At 41.4% G+C, this 23,904-nt stretch overlaps 1 protein-coding gene across 1 annotated transcript in view; it reads left to right on the top strand.

Moving 5' to 3' along the window:
- The first annotated feature begins 1,733 nt into the window (after window positions 1-1,733).
- Window positions 1,734-23,904, top strand: part of LOC120515734 (CCN family member 4-like) — a 43,047-nt gene continuing 20,876 nt past the window's right edge. Inside the window, exon 1 of the mRNA XM_039736999.1 lies at window positions 1,734-2,045. Coding sequence (XP_039592933.1) covers window positions 1,998-2,045 — 48 coding nt within the window. The 5' untranslated portion in view covers window positions 1,734-1,997. The remainder of the gene's footprint in view (window positions 2,046-23,904) is intronic.

Raw genomic sequence — 23,904 nt, 5'->3', positions numbered from 1 at the left:
TAAGTTGTGCATCAATTAAAATTAATGCAAATAGTTAATTAGCAGCAAAATCTTGTCAGTAATTAAGAAAAGGGTTAGAATGAAAACCTGCAGCCTCAGTAGCTCTCCAGGACTGGAGTTGGAGACCCCTGCTCTAGAGTTTACTTTGAATGGGGCAAAAACCAAAAAACATCCAGCGAGTGACAGTTCTGCAGACAGAAATGCCTTGTTAATGAGAGAGATCAGAGGAGAATGGCCTCACTGGTTTGAGCTGACAGAAAGGCAAAGGTAACTCAGATAACCACTCGGTGTGACTGTGGTGAGAAATAAGGATGAGGCTGATGGATGGAAGAAAGAGCCCACACAAAGGAGTTGTTGATATCAGTGGTAGTGAGCGTGTTCAGGCCTCAATCACACCACTTCACCTCCTATTGGGAATCCACGTTGCAAACCATGTGCAGGATGACGAGGCCTGGAACGAAGTTGCACCTCGTTGGTGGAACTATAGGTTGAGTCATTCTTAGTCACTTCTGACCTTTATGCCATAGGTGCTCTACCTATGATATGATATGATTCTGGATGGGATCATTTATCATGCAAACCATTATGCCATGTTAAAGCTCTGACTCTGTGGAGGCTGGTGACCAGAAAAACATCTCAGAATGCACAACACGTCTAACCTTGAGGCAGATGGGCTGCAACAGCAGAAAGACCACTCCAATCACAAACAAAAAACCAAGGCTGCAGTGGTCACAGGTTCTCCAAAACTGGACAGTTGAAGACTGGAGAAAATGTAGCCTGGTTTGATGAATCTGGATTGATTAAGAGGCACACAGATGGTGTTAGGGCCAGATTTTGGCACCAACAATATGAATCTGTGCACCCAACCTGCTCAACAGTACATCCAGGTGGAGGTGGTGTAATGGTGTGGGAAATGTTTTCTTGGCACACTTTGGACATGTTACATTGTTACGCCTATATGAGTATTATTGCTGACCATGTGCATCCCTTCATGGCTGTAATTTCCAGTTTTTCAGCATGATGATACACCAGGTCCTAAAGCAAAAGTCATTTCAGACTGGCTTCGTGAACAAACAATGAGTTCAGTATTCTTTGGCGGCCTTTCAGTCACTGGGTCCGAGTAAATTAGAACACCTTTGAGCTGTAGAACGGGAGAAACTCCGTTTGAACAAATCAGATCTGCAGAAATGATGTGACGCAATGTTGTCAACATGGACCGGAATCATCATCTTGTCAAAACCACGCAACAAAGAAATGAGGTTGTTTTGACTGCAAATCGAGATCCTAACCAGTTTTAGTACTGACTTCCTAATAATGTACTCTGTGAGCGTATCATGCAACTTGGGTAAAGAAGGGGATGGAAAAGAAAAGGAATAGAAAGATGGACTCAGCCTTACAGAAAGCAGCTTCGTTTTACGGCAATCGCAATTTGTGTGCCTCTTCAAATTGTGTCCTTTCTACACCACGCGACTGACGTTACCTTAAAGTTTTGAAATCCAGAAAATGCGCGCGTCTTTACGCCAATTAAAAGACACTCGCGTCGCAAATCGCGCCAGTTCATCGTCCGCGTTTTCGGGATGTGTTAAGCCAACACACTTTCTACCGGCGTCTTCATCACTTCCATGCTGTCAACACAGCCCTGCAGTCCACGTCGGTAAATCAGATCGTTTTCGTGTGCCACCCTCACCTCGCGTTGAACACTTCTGGCCCTTTAAAGTTTCAGCACCACTCGCTGCCGCAAATCTTTGCGGGGAACAGAGCAGGAGCAGGAGGAGGAGGAGGAGGAGGAGGAGGCGACAGGACAGGACTGGAATGGGAAAATCCGCGGCTTGTCTGGCCAGCCTGACGTCAGGAGCAAGTTTAATAAAGAGCCCCGCAGAGCCGCTCGCAGGCTGACAGTCCGTCTGAGGTGCGCCGAGCCTTGCGCCCCGCGGCACGTTTCATCTGAGTGGGACTCTTATTTCGGGGTTCAATGCATTTCATATTACGCTCCAGTTATGAGGCTTTACATGCCCTGGATTTTAATCATTGCCGGAATTCTGCAGGTGAGTGGATGTCAGCCTTATCACTTCTGTTGCTTTACAAAGCAAACGTTTTAACCAGCTGTTTTTTTTAAATATTTGCGCACTATCTCTCTGTATACATCAAAATCGGAATGATCGAGTTAAGAAAACCATTTGTCCTCTCAAAATTGAAATCCATTTTCCAAAACAATAATCAATGATTGGCTCCAGCAGACCCCCGTGACCCTGTAGTTAGGATATAGCGGGTTGGATAATGGATGGATGGAAAATCAATGAATGTAAATATGAATGAATCTGAATATCCGAAGAATACTTCTAGCAGCGTGACTTAATCGAGTGGTCCTGACACGAAGCCAAACTGCTGCACATTTTGGATCTCAGGACAACTGCTTTCATCACAGCTTGGTCTGTAAACGCCGAGTACATTTTTGTTTCAATGTCAGGAGACAGAGAATGCAACCTGAAACTGCACGACTGCCGCGACCTGCAGCTACAACTGCAGGGAGACCCTCACGCAAAACAAGTAGCCACGTGCGTCTCAGCCTCGCCAGCCTAAAGCCCCCAGGATTTAAGACCCGCTAAACGTATCGGCCTTTGAAGTACTGTGCTAGTGACATTAAAATATTAGAAAGAACGGTCCAAATTAGTTTATAAGTCAAGTTTGATTTTCCTAATCAGTCACATTACTGCCTGTCTTTACTTACTTGCTGTGGCTTTTTATACAGTAAATATCCATCAAGATGCTGCACAAGACGTTCATATGCCTGTCCCAGCCGCATCGGCTCAAGGCACAAAGCCAGCCAGCCAGGACAGGGAGCTAATCCATCCGTGCTTAATTAACCCGCCTGTTCTGTACAGACAGGGATGCAGGGTACGATAAACTGGCATCCTTGCACGTTTCGGCTATTCCTCCACTGCTTCCCCACTCTGGAGTTAAATTTAGAGATTCAGTCTGCAATATTCACTCACTTCAAGACCCTTAATAGACTTCTTTAGCAGTTTATTATCTGGTCATTAATTGTAGTCTCATGCCCTCTCTAAACGAGTGTGCCCAATAATGTAAAGATTTATGGATTCAACACGTCACCTGCTGCAGCCCCAGATGTTGTTACCAGCTGTAAAGAAATGTCACCTTGTATTAGTTTCATTTATACATTTATTAATGTATAAAGAAAAGGCTATGGATAGTTTATTATCTTACAGACAGACTAATTTATTTTGAAAAGAAAATAAGACCATTCGACCAGGTAACTTATCAGATTGGAGACTGCACGTTCTCCTTGGCTCTGCTTTCACTTTTGTCCAGATGTTATTCTCCGACATTAAAAGGGGATCGTGTCAGGTTAATTGAAGGCTCTCTATTACTGCGTGGGGGCGGGTATTGGCAAATTGACGGAGCCGTGACAGTTGATTTGACGGCGCTCCATCCACGTGTGATTTCCGATTTGAGCCCAATGGTCCGGTTCGCTACAACTCGGAAAATGGATGGATGAATGGAGGAAGAAATTGGTCGATTTCAAGCTGATAGCAATCCCCCGAAACACCGACAATCATTTCGGGGACAGGACAAAAATGAGTATGTTCAAAAACGCTCATTGGTCACGCGAATTAGTCAAACCTGTGAATGCCTAATCGGTCCGTCTTTTGTGTGCCTGAAATCAAGTTTAGCAATACTAATCACTGATAAAGATTTATGTTAACATATTTATTTCCATCAAAATAATATGAGTAAAAACTGAAAAAGTCATCAAATATATGGATTAAACTAATTGTGACTTTGGGGGATCAGCCAATTTTATTTATTTATAACATATTTCAATTGATCTGCATCCTTTTTGTTTTACGCACTGTCTTCCTTTCACCTGGGACAGCAATGCAGTTTTTCAGCTATTCGTTTCTTTTAAAGTAAACGTTATGTTTTGAACTACTACACTGTTGACCCCGATGGTGGAGTTGTCCAGTTGTTCGGAGTCTCAGTCTCAGATAACTGGCGGCATGGTGGCGCAGTGGGAGCCTTGCTGCTTTGCAACAAGAAGACCAGCATTCAGTATGCATCTTCTCCCTTTGTTCACGTCCAAGGCATGCAGGTTAGGAGGACTGATGATGCTAACTTTACCCTGTTGTGCGTGCGTGCGTGTGTGTTCTAATTATTCCTGCCTTGCGCATAATGCTGACTGGGATAAACAGCAGCTTCCCCGCGACCCTGCCCTGGATAAGTGGACATGGAAGATGAATGGGTGAATTCTCAGAGGGCTCTAGGCAGGGAGACAACCCTACTGTCCGCTCATCTGTGCAGTGAACATTCATGCAGGCACCTTCCACTATTCACAGGTATGCCAATTATGTTAAAAGAACAAACATACTCCATCTACAATGAAACGCCAGTTCGTAAGTCTGTGCGGCAGAGTCTGTACATCGTAAGAGTAGAAGAGTGAATAAATACGCAGTTAAGATAATAATTCTGATATGCGCGTGCAGACACGTTGCGCACCGTGAAAGGCGCTATATACCACGGCAGACCTATAAACACCTGCGTTATTGGAAGCACTCGTGCCGTTTGCACCCTCTCATTGTTGGTTTTGTTTGTCTGGCCAGCGGAGTTTCGATCTTGAGCTGTTTACTGTTGAGGCTTGCCAGAAGCTATAAAGGGCCGAAGATCTTTTGGTAATGATAGAGCTTGTCTGCCAAAATTGAAGTTAGCTAAAGCTGGGAATTAGTGAATTGGTAAACATTAAATGTTGCCATTCTTTAGATCCAGAAGCAACCTCGTACGGTGTACTCGTGCACCGTTAAATCCGAATGAAACACTATTTTAGACTTTGGCTAATCGGTTTATCCCAGACGTTTATATCAGAGCGCCCTGCATTGGAGGTGTCCGCTTTATCCGAGAGCGCTACGTGGCACTTACGACGCTGACTGAACACATTTGAACTGCTTCTGGCTTTTTATGTGTTGGCTCGCCGGTGCTCTGAACTTACAGTGTTGCTATTCGGCATTTGTTTTCTTTTTTTCCTGCAGTAAATTGTCACAATGGAATCATGATCCCAAGTCTAGCTCGGACGGGACAGATTCAAAGGAATCCGTACGCGTGTGCACAAAAAATAGCGATAAACTTACTGGAAATTGATGGGGGAAAAACAGATCTTGTGGAAAATGTGCGAACCTCACACGAAACGACACCCAAGATCGTTACATAACTTCACTAATCATTTTATAGATTCACTTTGAAATAGTGTATATATATATAATAGAGAGAGGGAGAGAAGTTTCTTTTTTTTGTTGTTGTTTTTGGTCGAATCTTGACTTGTGGGCTGTTATTAGCGGATTGTTTTCAATGCTTTTGCTACATTGTACTTGTCTGTCATTATGGGTCTGGCGGTGAGAAGCGCCAGCGTAGTGTAGAAAATGCTTTTGTGTTGCATTAGACACTGCAACTGAGAGTCTCTTCATTAAGCATCCGCAAGAGAAATGTGCAAATACGGTCCTGGCAGGCTATCGTGACAGTGACATCATGTACAGTTCAGCTTCTGATCAATGGCAAATACACATAGCAGCAGCCATCAAGGCTACTAGCACTGTCACTATGAGAGCCATGAAGTCACTGGATAACTGGTGACTCATACACTAGGAGCTCTTAATTTTAAATAGATAAGGAACTATATAAAAAGAAACTATAAAATAGATACTGTAGATTTGAAAGGCACTGTATAAATTAGGTAATATATATGAAATACTCAATATAAGATAGGCAGTCATGAAAGGCAAAATATAAAATACTGTACTGTATAAAGAGCACCATATAGATAGACGTGAAAGAAACTATAAAACAGATAACAAAGAACACTACATAAAACAAATATGAAAGGCACTACACAGTAGATTAATAGAAATATACTGTAGATTTGAAAGACACAAAATTAATTAGGTTGATAGGTACAAAGGGCTCTATATAAGACAGACAGACAATCATGAAAGCCACAATATAAAATAGATGTTGTATAAAGGTCAGGGTATAGATAGATAGATGTGAAAAGAACTATACAAAGTATAACACTTTACAAAACATCTGAAGAGCACAACATAGTAAAAAATATCGATAGATACCTTACTGCACAAATTAGGCTGATATGAAAGGCACTATATGAGATATTGTAGGTGAAAAAATAAACCATATAAATGGATATAAAAAGCATTATATAAAATAAACACGATATGCATGATAAACCTGGATTGATAGATGTGAAAGGAGCTATGTGAAGTAGAGCACTATACAAAACATATGGAAGGCACTGTATAATAGAAGATTGATAGACACTTTAGTTTAGAAAGGCATTATATAAATTAGACACCTATGTAGGGTACTTCATAAAACAGACAGCTGTGAATGTCAGTATAATACTATATAAAGAGCATTATATAAAATAGATATGAAGAGCAACATATGCAGAATGTATATGTGAAAGAAACTAAGTAAAACAGAGTACTGCACAAAACATAAAGACACTGTATCAGCGTTTCTCAATCTTTAAGTATTTGCGACCTGAGTTTTCATAACAGTTTTAATTGCACCCCTCTAACGTTTTTTGAAAGGAGCCCACTAATACCAATTTGTTCTTTTTTAATTAATGATATATCATAGATGCATATTTTATTATACCTACTTAACTTTTATCTAACTCTATATTTATTTTTTCTAGTATCAGAATGTAGTTTAAGTTAATTTGTTTCGGTTTCAATAGATGTATTTTTCATATTTTCGATTCTTGTTTTCTTTTTTTCACATCTTCGCGCACCCCTTTTTGTTACTTTGCACCCCCCCATGGGGGTCCGCCCCACAGTTTGAGAACCACTGCATTATATAATGGAAAGACTGATAGTTTAGATTAGAAAGGCACTATTTTAATTAAGTTAATATGAAGGGAAGTACTAAAAATAGATAAATAGCTGTAAAAGGCGCTATATAAAATAGAGCACTTTACAAAACATATATCAAGGGCACTATGCAATAGAATAGATTGATTGATTGATACTATAGTTTTGAAAGGAAAGGCATTATATAAAATAAATAACTGTGAAAGGCACTATATATAATAAACAGAAAGGAAGGCATTACATAAAATAGATATGAAGAGTGATATATGTATAGTAGACTGATAGTAGATTATTGATGTAAAAAAAAACAAAAAAAAAACTGCCTTTTCCATATTTAGAAAGGAAGAATCTTTTCCCCATTATCCTATGATCAGCCCTAAACAGGAGGGTCGCTTTTTCACTGCAGGCGTACCAGACAGGCATGTACTCATAAACCTCAGAACTGCAAAACTAATGATAAGAAATTCAACAAGGCGGCCTCATTTGCTGATGAGTTCATTTAGAAGCTGTCACCTATCCCAGTGTCCATGTTCAAACCTGTTTGATTTAGTCTGGGATTGCTGGTGCCACAGCCGACAATGTTATGTAAACAGAATTTTAAATCAAGTACCTTGTTAACAGGAGGAGGTTTAACTCTCTTTTTCGTGTTTTCCACATTCCAGTGTTGTTCTGGTGGCTGCTTTCAGCTCAGTACTGCTGCTTCTGAACTCAGCAAGTGCATTGCCGTAATGGATAGAATGTGAAGAATGTAACTGGGAGACATTTTAAGCTGCAATGAATGTGCAAATCCAGCTCTCCTAAAAGCTGTGAGGCAGCAGCACTAAACACTGTGCCACCATGCTGCCCATAACATTAACAATTTAATGTAAATTTACTGAGTGCTGATTGTGTAGAGTAAAACATCTTTGCAAGTGTATAAGAATGTTAATGTTTTCAGTTATTAACAGTGCAGTCTAAGCTGTAAAGCTGAATGTGTGCTTGTCCAGTATGCCACGTACCCCTGCTTTTGTTTGTCTAGCATACAGATCCACATTGTTGTACCTATCTCCACCAAATTTTGCACAAATTTCCCATTTGTACCGGGAAATACCACAGGCTGCATTTCTTCATGAAATTTAGATTTTGACCTCAGCCCGGGCAGTGCTGGGTTCTATGCTAGTATAAAATAAAGATTTCCTAGATCAAGCCAGCCTTGGAGCATATTATGCAGATGAAATCATATTTGATGTGGTTTCTTCCAATCAATAGTCTTTGTCATCAATTCATGATTTGGTTCACAAGCTTTATTAATGCACATAGTCATGCAATACATGACATTTTTTTTCTTTTCTGGTTGTTACTCTAGCCCATGTTGGGAGGTCAATTTAAATCATCTTTAGTGATGACAGCCTCCATGGACTTAGAGGTTTTAGGTATGAGTCACATATAGTTTTCTGATGGTCTCCACAGTCAATAAATATTGATAAACTGAAACTAACATAAGCTTGACTAAGGTATGCGACTCTGATTAGGTTCATCAAAAACATTTTAAGGCAATAAGGGACATAGTGGCACAGCAAGTAACTTTGAAACACAGTAGCAGCCTAGTGGCAAGCAGAAAGGGAGCAAGTTTTAAGAGGTACAACATGCAGGTGTCCTTCAGAATACACAAAGTTTCCTGGGCAAGACTAGGATGGGTTGTCAAGAGACCGCATGTTAGAAGAGTTTGTGAGGGAAAGGTGTTTGTGGTAGAAAGAGTCTTGATGGATGGTGACCACCTTTCAAAACACATGGACTGCCTGACAGCATGCAGAAAAGCAAACTGTTTCAAAAGAATATTCAGTAGGTCTGGTGAATGATAATCAAAATGCATGTTGAAGAAGAGGGAATGCAATATCAAAGGGCTCTGACTTGTTCTGTAGTGCCTGCCCCTTAGAATGTGTGTGTTCATGCTTTCTCGTCTTACATTCACAAAATAAAATGAAATGGGAGGCGCTTGGATGCACACTCTCAAATTTGGACTCTCCAGTTAAACTGACATTAATGTGTTTGGGATGTGCATGAAAAGAAGCTGAAGTATAAGCATCAATGTTGCAAACAAAGCAGGCACATCTATCCATCTGTTATATAGTCCCTCACATTTCTACCTATCTACAGTGGATTCATAAAGTATTCAGACCCCCTCTCTTTCTGCACTCTTTACTGTGTTGTAGATTTAAATTTAAAGGGATACATTTCCAACTTTTCTCTATCAATCTACACTCAATAACCCATAATCATAATGTGAAAATGTTTTCAGAAAGGTTTGCAAAATTTCAAAAAGTCAATAACTGAAATCCTTCCTTTACAGAAATATTCAGACCCTTAATTCAGTACTTTAGCAGCAATTCCAGCTTCAAGTCATCTTGGGTAAATGTCTACAAGCTTGGCATACCAGGATTTGGGTGCTTTATTCCATTCTTTCAGGCAGATCCTACCACGCTGGATGGGAAGCATCTGTAAACTACCATCTTCATGTCTCTTCACAGATTTTGTATGCAATTTAAATCTAAGCTTTGCCTTGGGCTCTTTAATGAGCGTGTCTCAAAGCCACTCCATTGTTTTGGCTGTATATGTCGTATAATTCATCATTGTCATATGGTGAATCATCGCCCCACTGTGAGGTGGTGTGTACTCTAGAGCAGGTTTTCTTTACAGACCTCTCTGTATTTGGCTGCATTCATCCTGCCCTCAGTTCTGACCAGTTCCCCTGTCCCTGTGCCTGAAACGCATCTCCATTGCATGATGCTGCCATCACCATGCTTCACTGCAAGGATTGAACTAGGCAGATGATGAGCAGTTTCTGGTCTTCTTCAACCTTAGTGCTTAGGGTTCTGTCCAAAGAGTTACATTTTTGTCTCATCAGTCCAGGGAATCGTTTACCTCTTGCTCCCAAAGTTCTTTAAATGTTCATAAGCCATTTATTTGAGAATAACATCTGCCTGGCGACTCTGACTTAAACACCAATTGATGGAGGGCTTCTGAGATAGTTGTTTTTCTGACTGGTTCTCTCATCTTAGCAGAGCACTTCTGAAGCTCTGTTCGAGGGAAAACTGGCTTCTTGGTCACCTTGCTAATCAAGGTCCTTCTTGCCCAGTAAGTCAGCCTGGCCAGAAAATCAGCTCTAGAAAGAGTCCTGGTGGTTCCAAATGTCTTTCAATTCACAATTATTGAGGCTGCTGTGCTCCTGGAACACACACAGGTTTATAAATAGCTTTACCTCCTAACTGTTATGAATGCCTCGCAACACCTGGAGGTCTACAGAGTGTTCCTTGGATTTCGTGGGTTGGTTTTTGTCCTGATATGCAGTGTGAATTGTGGGACCTCATGTACACAGGACATTTGTAAATCATGTCCAATCAACTCTCCAATCACACTCTGGACACATCCCAAGAACAATGTAAGCAAATTGAATGTACCTGACCAGAATATTGATGCCACAGCAAAGGGTTTGAATACTTGTATGACTGGGATATTTCAGTTTTTGATTTTTTTAAAAATTGCAAAACTTTTTGAAAACACATTTTCACCTTGTCACCGTGGGGTTGTTGAGTGTAGCTTAATGGGCAAAAAAGTCAAATGTATCCATTTAAAATCAAATCTACACCACAATGAAGTGTGTGAAAAGTGAAGGTGTTGGATTACTTTCTGAATCCACTATTTATCTATCACCTCACAATTCATTCTTGGTTCTCATAGTGCCAGAGGGTAGTAGTGTGGTGCATATTGGTTGGATGTGCAATACCTTCAGTACATTAAAATCCATGAATTGACAGGTCACGTCATACTTACAACCTTTAGAAGCAAGTCCTATGAAACACATACAGAGCAGGTTGGAGATAATGGAAGTAGGAAAATTCGGAAGTCTCAAAAAAATGAGAATAAAGATTGTATTAGTGCAAACAAATGGAAGATATTACTCGGTGAAATAACGGAACAGCAAAAAGAGATCACATGGTGTTTGAGGATGCCTGGGGGACAAGAAGGTGCTGTACAGGCTTGTACAGCACTGCACGAAATGCAGATCACGCAGCAAGCCAGCAGCTCATCGAGCAACAAGGAGGTAAAAAAACAAATTATTCGTTTCCCATTGTATCACCGTTTAAGAGGGGTTTCGGAGGAGCGGACGCGTCTCCTTGGGGTGCGTTCACAACGGCGCATAGCGCTGGTGGGGGTAGTGGTTGGCTAGCAAAGTGAGCAGGGGCGAAGTTTATTTAACAGAAAACATAAATTATCTTACCTTATGTACTCCTTATCCCTGTTTCCTCACCACTTAATTAGTTCTGCTCTCAGTTCCTGAAACCTTGTGGAAAGACCCTGAGGAAAAATTCCAGTAAAGTTGGTACTGTGAGTGCTGTGCAGAGTAGAGGCAGAACCTTTGCGCACTTCCCAGTTGATTTTGGGTTTCATCATGCGTGTGTTTTTGCTCCTACTCTGTTCAGTGCTTGTATGGACTGGGTGTTGGGCAAGGTCGTAGGGTGCAGTGGCTTTGGGGCATCTGTTGGTGAAGAGAGATTCACTAATCTTGACTTTGCTGACGATGCTGTGATCTTTTCAGGGTCAATGGAGGCTCTGATCAGGGCTATCGAGAGACTGAGTGAGGAATCTGAGTGTCTGAGCTTGCAAGTGTCCTTGATAAACACCAAGATCCAGGCCTTTAATGACCTCTTGGGTACGGCCATCAGCAGTGTGTCTGTCTGTAGAGAGAGTGTTGACCTTGTCTGGAGGTTTACTTACCTCAGCAGTGACATTCATGTCTCTGGTGACTCTTCCTATGAAGTCAGTAGATGGATCGGGAGAGCATAGGGGGTCATGAGGTCACTGGAAAGGGGCATGTGGCGCTACCGATATCTATGTAAAAGGACAAAGGTCTAAGTCTTTAGAGCCCTGTTGCTCCCTTATAGTTGTGAGACATGGACGCTATCCAGTGACCTGAGATGAAGACTGGACTCCTTCAGTACCGTGTCTCTTCGGAGAATCCTTGGGTACCGCTGGTTTGACTTTGACATTACCTGCATTGTGAGGGAGCGTCAGTTATGGCACTACAGCCATGTGGCACGATTCCCCAAGGGTGATCTAGCATGCAGCATTCTCATTGTTGAGGGCACACCAGCTCAAGGGGACTCCCATGTAAGACCTCACTGCAGCAGATATTGGGTCATTTCTGGGAAATGGGTGGACTGGACCGCATGTCTGCCTGGGGGTTGCTAACCGGGATCCCGAGCTGTTTCATTGTGTGGTGGGCACGGCAACACACTGTACCAGTGTATGCTACCCAACCTAATCTGTCTGCCTAGCACAATGCAGTGGCAAACTCATATACTGCAATATTTACCTTTCCATTACATCAATCCATTTAATCCAATTTAACAGACACAGAGAGTCAAGAAACAGTAAGTGTAGCAGAGTCGCCATTTTTGACCTTTAAACTGTAGTAAGAGTTGAACTCCATATATGCAATACAACACCGGATGTGTGCTTTTTATTCTTTTTTTTTTTTAAAGAAGCATTCTGAAGATAAAACCAGGGGTGTGTAACTTCAAAATTTCCCATTCTGCCTACATCGGGTCATCTGTCTTTTAACTAACCCGGTCAGTCTTACTCACAGTCTCTCATAGGCCGATCAGGCGCAAGGCGAGAACAAACTATAGACGGCGGGCTGGCGTGCCAGTCAGGCCCCTGGCATGAACACTTACCCATGTGGTACCAGACAGGAGTTCACAACGACCCGAAAATGTACAAAACGACAGAGATCTCGCAACAGTCATATACAGACCAAGGAAGAGGGCAGAACTAAATCCACAACCCCTAAGCTGAGAGCAGACTGCTTTACAAAAACTCAACCGTCTTCATCAGTAAGCCGCTGTCCGACACGCGCTGAGCTTTAAAGTGTCCATTAGCAGGCCTTCTTGGGAATGCCATATCATTTGCGTTAAAAAAAGGAAACTGCTGGGAATAAAAGATCTCGTAAAACCCTAAGGATCCCCCGGGGTAAAAGCGCGGACGGGCCGCGTGGTAGGTGGCTGCACCATCACGTGACGTGTTCCCGCTCCTTCCTCCGCCTTTATACTTGGCGCGCGCTGGCAGCTCCGTTTATTTATTCCACCCGGCTGGATACGTACGGGCACTTCACTCTAACATCGTCTTATTAGTCCTGGAAAACAGTAAAACCGAGCAGTTTAAAACGCGCGGTTAACTTTTATGAACGGAGGCGCATTCTAAAATAAAACCATAAATAAAACGTATGAAACCTTTTAACTGCATGGGTAGCGCGGTTAAAGGCGGGATCGCCCTGAGGAGATCAGGACAGCAGCCAGTCGTCGGGTTCACATCCTGCCTTGTGTGCTTCACCATCGCACCCACGTCTTTCATTTAAATTCAGCAAACTCGCTGCCCCAAACGCTGCTGTTAGGTTAGGCTCCAGTCGCACCCGCTAAATTAAACCCGCTAAATTAAAATAAAAGTTCTAGAACACTAATGGGTGGCTTAGGCATAGATGTACAGCAGTTGTGCAACACTATAGTTATGCAGTATAAAATTAGATATGTGTCCGTGGTTCGATCTCCGCAAGTGGAATCAAAGGTGCTTACATCTGATGAGCCCCAACTAGGACGAAACACGTGCCGGATACTCATTGTATTATTTGACAGGTATTGTTTATATATATAATTTTAATGCGTTTAGGTTTTTTTTTTCTCTCATTGCTTATCTTGATCATCATTTCTGACCTAATGTATCTTAAGACGCTGTGCGTTCTGTGACAGGTACTTGGATTGTGTTTTGCACCATTGGCGAGTGTTAACTATTTATTTCATCATCCATCTGTCAATTTTCTTAAACGCTTATCCGCTTCAGGGTCGCAGGGAGCTGGCGCCAATCTCAGCAGCACCGGCCGCACTGCAAAAACCAACCCCGGACTGAGCGCTATCAACACACAAACCAAAACCTGCTTAATCCAATACCGTTTCTGCAGGGTATTTTGATACATTGAGTAACATTATATGCTTATTAACATGAATATGTGGCCTCAGATGATCTGTGAGTGTAACTGACACCCACAAAAGACACATTTGCTGTTGGCTTTGTAGAGCTCGTTTTCTTCCCGGCCAATACAAATGTGTGGCGGTATCCGCATTAATGCCTGACTCAGCCTTATATGCAGCGTATCACCGCCCTCTTGTGGCTGTCTTTGGTATTACATTTTTTAACATAAGCGACGTGGGCAAAATTGTTTGGAAGTTCTACGGTTTGCCACACAAACAACGACCCTAGGGAAGTAAAAGCAGTTTGCTGCTGCTGGACAGTTTCTGGTTTTATTAATTTTTTTCTACAGTGTCCACAAACTTGGCCAGGTGTACTTGTTTCTGTTAATTTGTTTGACTGGCATCCCACCTTACTGTGATGTTTCAAAGTAAAACAGAGTGAATGACCTCAACCACTAGTACAGCATCACACACACACACACACTCTGCACACTGGGGTCATTGTTTTCTGCTGTTCTGCTAAGCCACAAGCGAGACATGTTTATTTTTTGTGTTATTACACACTAATGTGTCACTTGAATTGAACTGTAACAGAATTATGGAAACATCTGTGATGCACAGAGAAAAATCGGTTCACCCTGCCCAAAGGTCACCAGTTAAGATCACAGGCCACCTTAGATTATTTTATTCTGATGCATTACCAGTCAAGTAAAAATATGAAGTTATGAAAAAATATTTAAAAACAATGAATACAATTTAAAGACTATTAGTTCTGAACATGGTTCTGTATGGTCATTATGACCAGTCATAGACATCCAATAAAATAAAGATTTATTCTGACGTAAGACTGAAGCATTCTAACTAACAGAGAAAAGGCCATCCATCCATCCATTATCCAACCCGCTATATCCTAACTACAGGGTCACGGGGGTCTGCTGGAGCCAATCATTTGATGTAATATTTCACAAAATGGCATGACACAATTGTCAAAAAAATTTAACATGATCTGTTTGGCTTTAATCTTATGTACTAATTTGGACACTTCATATTGTGCATATCCTTCATTGCACTTTCACTGATCAAATGGAATTAAAGCAATACTCCACCTAAAAATTACTTTTTTTTAATATGTTACCCTGTACTTTGTGGTGGTGGCCAGTCTCATGTTTTCATACAGAATGGAGAGAAAAAAAGTTTGATAATACAAGCCAATGGCGGCCAATGTTGTGCAAAGGCAAATATTATGAGAAATGTCCTTGGAGGGAAAAAAGAAAAAACAACTCACAGTGTTGCATATTTCATATGTCAATTATACAGTCGTATGCACAAAATGTGCAAACCACAACCTTTTTTTTTCTAAAATATTTGGTTTGGTAGAATTAGCACACATCATAAACAGTAAGCCTAAAAAGCCTTATAGGAGTCACTTTTTGACTTGCAGGCCCGCCTCTCCACCTCATTCATTGGTCAAGAATCCTCCTGTCTTTAATTCAAAAAAATATTTTGAAACAGCTGGAGACTTTTTTTGTTTGTGCTTCATTGCTAAGGAATTTGCAGGTTAATTCCTTTTGCTTTGTTTTCTCTACTACATTTGGAGATGAGTATTTTGGCTTTGTTATAATTTTTAGCCAATGTCCTGGTTTTGGCTTTGGCTTAGTTTTTAGACTGTGTTCAGTATTCTGGTTCCAAATTAAATCCAACCTGTCTTCTAGTCTCTCAAGCTTTAACCATCCTGGATCCCAGAAAACAATGGGAGATTGCCAGCCTAGGAAAACAACATGCAAAGTCAAAAAAAAAAAAGTTAAAATAAATCAAAAGTCCCAGACACCACTGCATAATTGTTTTCAAGTGACAGTGGCAGAATGGTGATCAAGGGGGAAACAGCTTTGGAAAGGTGAGGTCAGGGTCCAGGTCCACTTGTAACTGACATATGCACTATTCATGGCAGGTAAAAAAGTTTAGTAGTCATTCACTGAAAATGATACCGAAAAGAAGTGGAGGAAGTTAGGGACAGCAAACCAGAAAAGAGACAGGAAAAAAATGGATTTGAACAGTGCAAACTCAAAGTCACATTTTTAATCATTCAAAATCAAGTTTGATCTCAAAATCATTTGTTCTGAGAAGAGCTTTCGGTGATGAAAAGTTAGTTATTTGATGTGTTCGAGGACTTAGTTAAGTTATTTAAAAGTTGGAGAATTTTCTGTTACTTATTTGCTTTATCAAAGAGACCAATATCATATTTTTGTTTTTAAATATTTTTGTCACAGTGGTATGGGTGACTTGTGATAGGGGTTTGCACAGAACTCCATGGCCCTGTTTTTACAGACAGGCCTAAGCACCGGCGACACTTTCACTGCCATTTCCATCACTGAGGATGTGCTTGTCAACAGGAGTGACTATCAGATATGTAAAAGAAGAAAATACTGAATAAAACATATATAAGTTGAAATAACCTCTCTAAAAGCTAAATCTGAAAGAGTTTTGAAGATAGGCGATGTATAAGAAAGAGCTGCTTTGAACAGAATCAGTTATAGTATTTGTTGACCCATCCATCCTCTAGACCGTGTTATCGAGGGCAGGTGGCAGCTGGAGCCTATCCCAGCTAGCAACTGGTGCAGACGAGAACAACCCCTGAACAGGGTGCCAGTCCACTGCAGGGCGAACACACACACACACACCGCTCTGGTCAACTTGTGTTTTTGTTAAATGTACTCTTTAAATAAAATTGACTTGACACACATCAGGGGATGGTTTAACTTTGCCAGTTCACCCAAACCTCCATGTCTTTGGACTGTGGGAGGAAATCTGGAAAAAACCCACGAGGACCCACATGCAAACTCCATGCAGGGAGCACCTGGGACACGACCAGTGGACTCCTTACTGTGAGACAGCAGTGTTACCTCTATGTCACTATGTGCCTAATTCATTGATTATTAACATATTTACATTAACTGTGGTCTTAAAAACCAGTGAAGAAAAAACATCCTTCATTTGAGACTATTTTACACAGCAGTGTACATCCGTAGGTGGGCTGTTCACCCCTCAAACTCCACCCATGAGTGAGAATAGCATTTGTAAATGATTTTGAGGACATTGTCAGCTGACTAAACATTCACACGTGTATAGTGTATTAATGTTGGGTAAGCGTTCAAATGCTCCTCTTTGCTCTGCAGGTCTTACCAGTCTGCAGCTTTTGTGGTGCTAGTAGCCCAAATTGGAACTTTGCCAAAGTAATCAAAGTTTATAGCATGTAAAAAAGGACAGCTTGTACTTTGTGAAATACTGTAAAACTAGGTAAGAATGTTCAAGAAAAAACTCTCATCAGAAGAATGTGAGCTAAAGGTTAAAAGGCGGTAAAATATAGCCTGAGGACAAGTGAAGAAAGTATGGTGTGTTGGGCTGTGTCCCCTGTCATTCGTTAGTAGTTAACCTTCTCTTTGCCGACTGTTTAACTCTTTGAGCGCTGAATATTTTTTCCAAAAAACATAGTTTCTGAAAAGCAATGGTTTCACACAGAAATCAACATGAAACATCTGTTGTTGCATGCTGTGGCTGCGAGTTTTCCAAGAATGTGCAGCAGGTTTGCTGCCAGGCTGTCTTCGCATGGCTGGGACGGCAGCAGCAGCGGTCACGGTCACAGTGCATTGCAAACTGGTTTTTACTTCTTACCATTGTTAAGTGGCAGTCCTCCTAGGGAACAGTGCCATAGGAGTGCCAGCTATATGAACCTGTTTCGCACCACGATTAGTTGGAGACCAGTCAGATGAAGCTGGAATCTCACATTCATTTTCGATTGCTTGTATCAAGATCGGAGTGTGGCAAGTCATAGTCCAGTTCAGAGATAGTAGGAATAACTTCATCCAGTGAGTATTTTGCTTTACGCATTCGCTCTGATCTCTCACCATTATGTCAGTGCCATTTTTGTGCCTTACTACTCACGGAAGCGCGGGAAATCTCGGTCAAAGCAACAAAGTTAACTTTCCTTCTTGCAACAAGAGTCCAACTAAAACATAACGGTTTACAGTTGATTACTATCGTCAACTACTCCTTTTGACAAAAGTTGACATCAGCCCTGAATGAGTTAATGATTTTCTTATAGCATTACGCAGCATGGTAGGTGTGTGTCAGCTGCTGTACATCTGTATAATAATGAGTTGGACCCTCATTTATACTCCGGACAGCACACACATATCAGACGTTAGACTCGACAAGTTGTGTGTCTCTGGTCGGGTATTCATCCAGGGTGGCTCAAACTCCTCACTTTTTCAATCTCCCCCAGGCACCAGCAGTTGCAGGGCTTGAACCTGAGACCTTTATGTAACAGAAGAGCCTTCTTAGCCTTTGTTAGTCTGCTAACCTGTTTTTTTAAGTTGTCCGGCTCGTTGTGTTCACCTTCCTGTGCCTGTTTTTGGTACCATTATGACTATTTATCTACTAACCTTTCTTACCCCTCATGTTCCTAGCTTGTTTCTATCAGGATGGAGCCTGGGCTCTGGACGCTGATCACTTCTTTTAAAGGTGGTTTGTTCTTTGGCTTTGCTTTTCCCTCTGTGGTGCATGGAAGCTGTAGTAGCCTGTGGTGTTTGGGATTTTTGGTTTATTTTAGCATTTCTCTGTTTATTTTACATGTTGCTTTCCTAGGCTACATCCACACTACCTCATTTTCATTGAAAACCTGTTTTTAAATTAAATCAATCTGCGTCCACACTAGCTTTATCAAATCATTTACAAAAGTTTTTCTGTTCACACTAAAATGACCGAAAACACATATGGCATAGTCATCTGGCTACAATACATGTATGCCAAAACTAGCTATCTTGGAAAGGGTTGGCAGCACAGCCAGCCATGGGATTTATCGCAGAACTGTAGCAGTCCATAAATTATGTTCCTTTTGTGCATGTACACAGCATTTAAACTGTACAAAACACAATGTAGATTCGTACAGGTAAGCAAAACAACAAGCATTATGGAAAGCAACTCTTCTATGCCTGTTATGTTGGAATATGTTTGTCTTCCATGAAGGGTGGCAAATCAAGGAATGACAATTTGTAACGATCAGCGTCAAGTCAGGGAAAAGTCATTTAATAAGTCATTTAATAATATTTTTTGAAAAACTGCATTTTCACACATTCACGCTACGTGTTTGGAATTATAAGTCTTTGCAGAGCATTTTCAAAAGTCTCAGTTTTTGGGGGTTGAAAAGACCTGCATAGTGTGGACAACAGGTTAAATATCTAATATTAATGTCTGTGTTTTCATACAAAAATGTGGTATTGTGGATAGTGTCCCAGACTAACAATCTCCCATTGATTCCTAGTATCCAGGATGGCAACAATGTCATGCTAGCACATAATGAGAACGGGCATGCAAAGTCATGGGATCCAATAGAGATGGCCTGGGAGACATGGTTAATCAACTCTTGTCATCTTTTTCATAGAGAGGGCTGACAAGACTGCTCTGTAATCTGAGTTCGAGTCCCATCACTGCTGCTGCCCCACAGAGGACGAGTAGCTGAGAGGGGGCATCATTCCTAACCAGAAACAATCTGGCACTGCTGCTGTCACATGCCAACTCCAAAGGGAACAGCAGTTATTCATCATTATATGATGGCTGATCTCTGCTCCAAATAATTAATTTAATTTCATTCCACAGATGATAATTGGATTGAAGTCAGGTGCCTGATATTGTCCAGTTCCCAGTTTCATACTCTTGATTTCGCTAGTCTTGTGACAGGCAGCATTATTCTGTTAGAAATACCAAGATTGGTGCACTTGTACCATAAAAGGGTGCAATTGATTCACAACAACATTCAGATATCCAGCAACATTTCAATATGGCTCTACTTACACTGTGGGATATGATGTGTATCACAAACACACACTTCATACTATTTCACTGCCACAGTCAGCCCACATGGTCTGCATTCAATGACTGCATCCATGGGCTTGTGGGGGTGTCTTCATATTCTGATTCTCCTAACTTGAATGAAGAAAGGTTTTCCAAAGCCTCCATTGTCCTATATTTGTGTTCGTTAGTCCTCCTGCATTTTCATGTTTCTGGCTTACAGGAGGGAAACTTGTTTGGGCCATTGGCTGCATTAAGGTACGGCGAATTGTGCGCTTTGATACCTTTATTTCACTAGGGCCAAATTTATAGTCAGGACACCTATAGGACACCTGAGTAGCATTTGTCTCAAGCCAAACCCAGAGTCAGAATGTATTTTATTTATTCAGCGCCTACAGGTGCCAAGCCGTCATGCAATAATGCAATCTGTTTAATCATGGAGCATCAAAAATGCGGTGGGAAAAGGATCTCTCACTCAACATCTCAGAAAAGGAGTGGAAAGTAGCAATGCTCAGAATTTAGTCAAGCGCCATATGCGCAAAACATACAATCATTTAACTTACAATTATCTATCAAGCACATCTCTCTCGTTTAAAATTGTCCAAAATGTTTCCAGGGCAAGATCCAACCTGCGAACGTTGCAATCGAGCTCCAGCCTCACTGAGCCATATAATTTGGGCCTGCACCAAATTAACATCATTTTAGACCAAATTCTTTAAATGCCTATCAGACAGCCTTGGCATCACAATCCCTCCTAATCCACTAACTGCTGTGATTGGTGGGCTCACAGAGGGGCTTAAACAAACTGTAATTGCCTTTAATTTACTATCAGCACATAGACTTGTCTTGCTGCACTGGAAGAATCCTAACTCTCCACTTTTAAGTCAGTGGGTAGCTGATGTTATATGCTGTTTGAAATAGGAAAAAAAATCTAATTCTCAGTTAAAGGATCTGTGCAAAACCTTTATAAAAACTGGCAGGATCTAATCAATAATATCTTAGAATAAGGATTTAAATTGAGGAAGCAGATTCTCATCCCTTTTTTTATTCTATTTATATTTATTTATTTACTTTTAAAGTTTTACTCTGTTTGCCTAGTTCTCTTTCTCATGGGTGGAGGTTGATTCGATTAGAACCTAGTTTTGTAAAACTTGACTTGCTTGCGTGGAATGTTTTTTTTGATTTTAAATAAATTCAATAAAAAAGCAGACTATAAGAGGGATGTGTTTTCAAAATCAGTGTCTTTCACTTTTGCAATAAGCACTTTTATGAAATAGGTGTTAGGTATTTGACTTAAACAACGCAATCATTTTTGGATTGTCCTCTTTGTTTTAATTTCAACAACACCATATTGCATTTATTATTTTTTCAGAAGCAAATCACATATTGTAGCCAGTAATTAGCTACATTGAGAAAAACATATTCTTTAAGAGGGTATGCAGTTTACTTATATTCTGTATTGATTCTATTGTTTTTTACACATATTTTTAGTGAATCTTAGAAAAATAATTCCTAATGGATGGCACACATGAACTGGCATCCAGACTGGGATTGTACAGGTTCCTTACCCAGCTGAGAGGCCAGTACAATGGAATGAACAGGTGTTTGTGCACTGATAAATCTTTTCTTGCGCACTACGTTAGGTGGCGGCCTCCTTGGGTTAGGATCCTCACTCAGATGCTTACAGGACTTGCTGGAATGTGTAGTTCCATAAGGCAGCCCTGTTGGGTTCTGAGGGGGCCACCAGGGGGCACTGAAGGTATTCACAGTCCTTACTTTTTGGGACTTCCGATTATCTCAGAAGTGCTTCCATTGGGCTGTGCCCCAGGACCAGAGGTATTCTAGGGTCTGGCGTAAAAGAGGCCGTTTGACCTCATCCAGGTGAGTTGGAGTCGGGTGGAAGGTGGACGAAGCTTGCCTGGGAGGTGTGGAAGAGAAAGAAGAGAGAAGAATTGTGTTGATGCCCTATTTAAACCCTTTGTGCAAGGTATTTTGTAAAAATAAACCTTTCATTATACTGGGACTTGTGTCTATGAAGTGGTGTCTTGGGTCTAGGGTGCTGCAATGTCCCCTGGTAATCACAAATTATTTCTGAAAAACAATAGTTGGAAATTTGTAGCATTATATTCATGATTTATTATACTGACTATTCCCAAGTACCGACAGTCAAACAGTTATCAAGCAATAAGCTAACTTTACTTTGGTGTCCCTGAGCAGTAGGAAGTCCTTTGAGATTCAGTATGGGACATCAAATTGGCTGTTATTCATTCAGTCATTCACCCATTCTGGCTGATCGATCTTCAGCCACCATCTAAGGAGTCCCAATGTATTTGCTCAGATAAATATAGACACAGTTCAGCGGCACCAGCCAGCGTAGAAGTGTGACTGCATAGGGAGCAAAGAACTCAAATCAGGATAAGGAAAATGCAGGCAGCTCCTCGTACAGTGTGTCAGGGTCACTGAAGCAGACCCTTCTGCTTTTTCCATCTCTTTGTTTTTCTTTCTCATGTTAATATATTCTACATATTTTAGAAGATATCTTGAGGTCACAGTAGGCTGCCATGTTTTTACCTACACCTTGAGTACAGAATTCAGTTTTCTTGCAGTTTCATATTTTCTTTTTTGCAGTGTTGATTAGAGAGTCTAAACGTACTCCCGAGATGAGCTGGCATCCCTTACTGGGCTGGTTACAGTTATTACCATCTATTGACTAAAAACTCTGTGAGCTCCTGATAATGTCGAGGGTGACACACTGGTCACTTTTACTGTCTCTAATTTCTAAAGAAGTGCTCGTCAAGTTCAGTCCCGGGGTTCCGCCGTAGCTCTGGATTTATGTTCCATTCATTTTGACAATCAGTGAGTCATTTTACCTGAAATTGAGCTCACTGTTTAGTTAGCTGGTCTTTTTTCTCTTACTAGCCAACCCGCGGCGTACCATACGCCACATAATCAGGCCGGTTTTTTAAGAATTTTTAAGTACAGGGAGAAAATTTAACATTTGCAAAATCGGTAATGTAATAAATCAGCAAGTAAAGCAACATTGTAACAATGCACGGAACGAACCAAGACACAATCGTCCGTGCGGCGTAGCGAGGTGGGAGGGGGGTGTGTACAAAGTGCAGGAGCATCTAAGAAGACGCATGTTTGTCGCGGATGCGAATTGCTGTATGTAGCGTGTAAAACAGTTTGCTATAGTGCACGCGGTTGTGCGTCGAAACCGAAAACTCATTTTTTAAAGACTGCTCACTTCATTGTGTTTTAACCTCAGTTGTAAAGGAATGTTTTAATGATCCCATGGGATACCCCTCGCAAGCAGTTTTACACGCTGCATATGGCGATTCACCTCCGCGAGAAACATGCCTCCATTAACAGTCAACGTGTGGGAGGGGGGTGTGCACAAAGGGTAGGGACGAAAACAGTGGGAGTGTATGAGTCGCACTTAGTGGCAATTCCACGGTTTGCAGCCCGAATGGGGTTCAACGGCTTACCCACACCTAGACACACGCTCAATCTCATGCATAATTATTTATTGATTGGTAAACACTTCTGGAAAGACACGGTTGTCTAAAACAGGTTAGTGTGAGAATACAACAGTAAGTGAATGAAAAGATGGAACTCTGGAGAGAGCAAAATACAACACAATAGTGAACCCACAGCATAACAAACGCCGAATAATTATTTATTGATGGTTGAACACTTCTGGAAAGACACAGGGACACCCCTCGCAAACTGTTCTACACACCGCATACAGCGATTCACATCTGCGACAAACAAACTGTTTTACACACTGCATACAGCGAATCACATCCGCGACATGATTTTTCCTAGATGGTCCTGTCGCGTCCAGCCTCGTTCTCGAAGCATACACACTGCCTGCTCATGTGCCTGGTCGCAAGAGAAACTCACGGAGAGCCGCCCACCAGCTGCCTGTGTGTGTGCCTCTGTCTGTCTCTGGCGCGGCTTTCTCTTGCGCTGCCTCTGTGTGAACCGGTGAGGCACAGAGAAGGTCAGCTGCTGACAGAGCGTCTCGACTGTTGTAGGGCCTACATTGGTGAAGCAGGTGAGACGGTAATGAAACAGAGGCACAGGGCTTATTGGTTTTTAAAGACTGATTCCTTCATTGTGCTTTAACCTCAGTTTTAAAGGCTTGTTTTAAGGATGCC

This window comes from Polypterus senegalus, chromosome 15, assembly GCF_016835505.1.
Source record: "Polypterus senegalus isolate Bchr_013 chromosome 15, ASM1683550v1, whole genome shotgun sequence".
Lineage (NCBI taxonomy): Eukaryota > Metazoa > Chordata > Cladistia > Polypteriformes > Polypteridae > Polypterus > Polypterus senegalus.
Note: the sequence above shows the minus strand (reverse complement) of the source record. Positions and strands in the feature narration are given on the sequence as shown.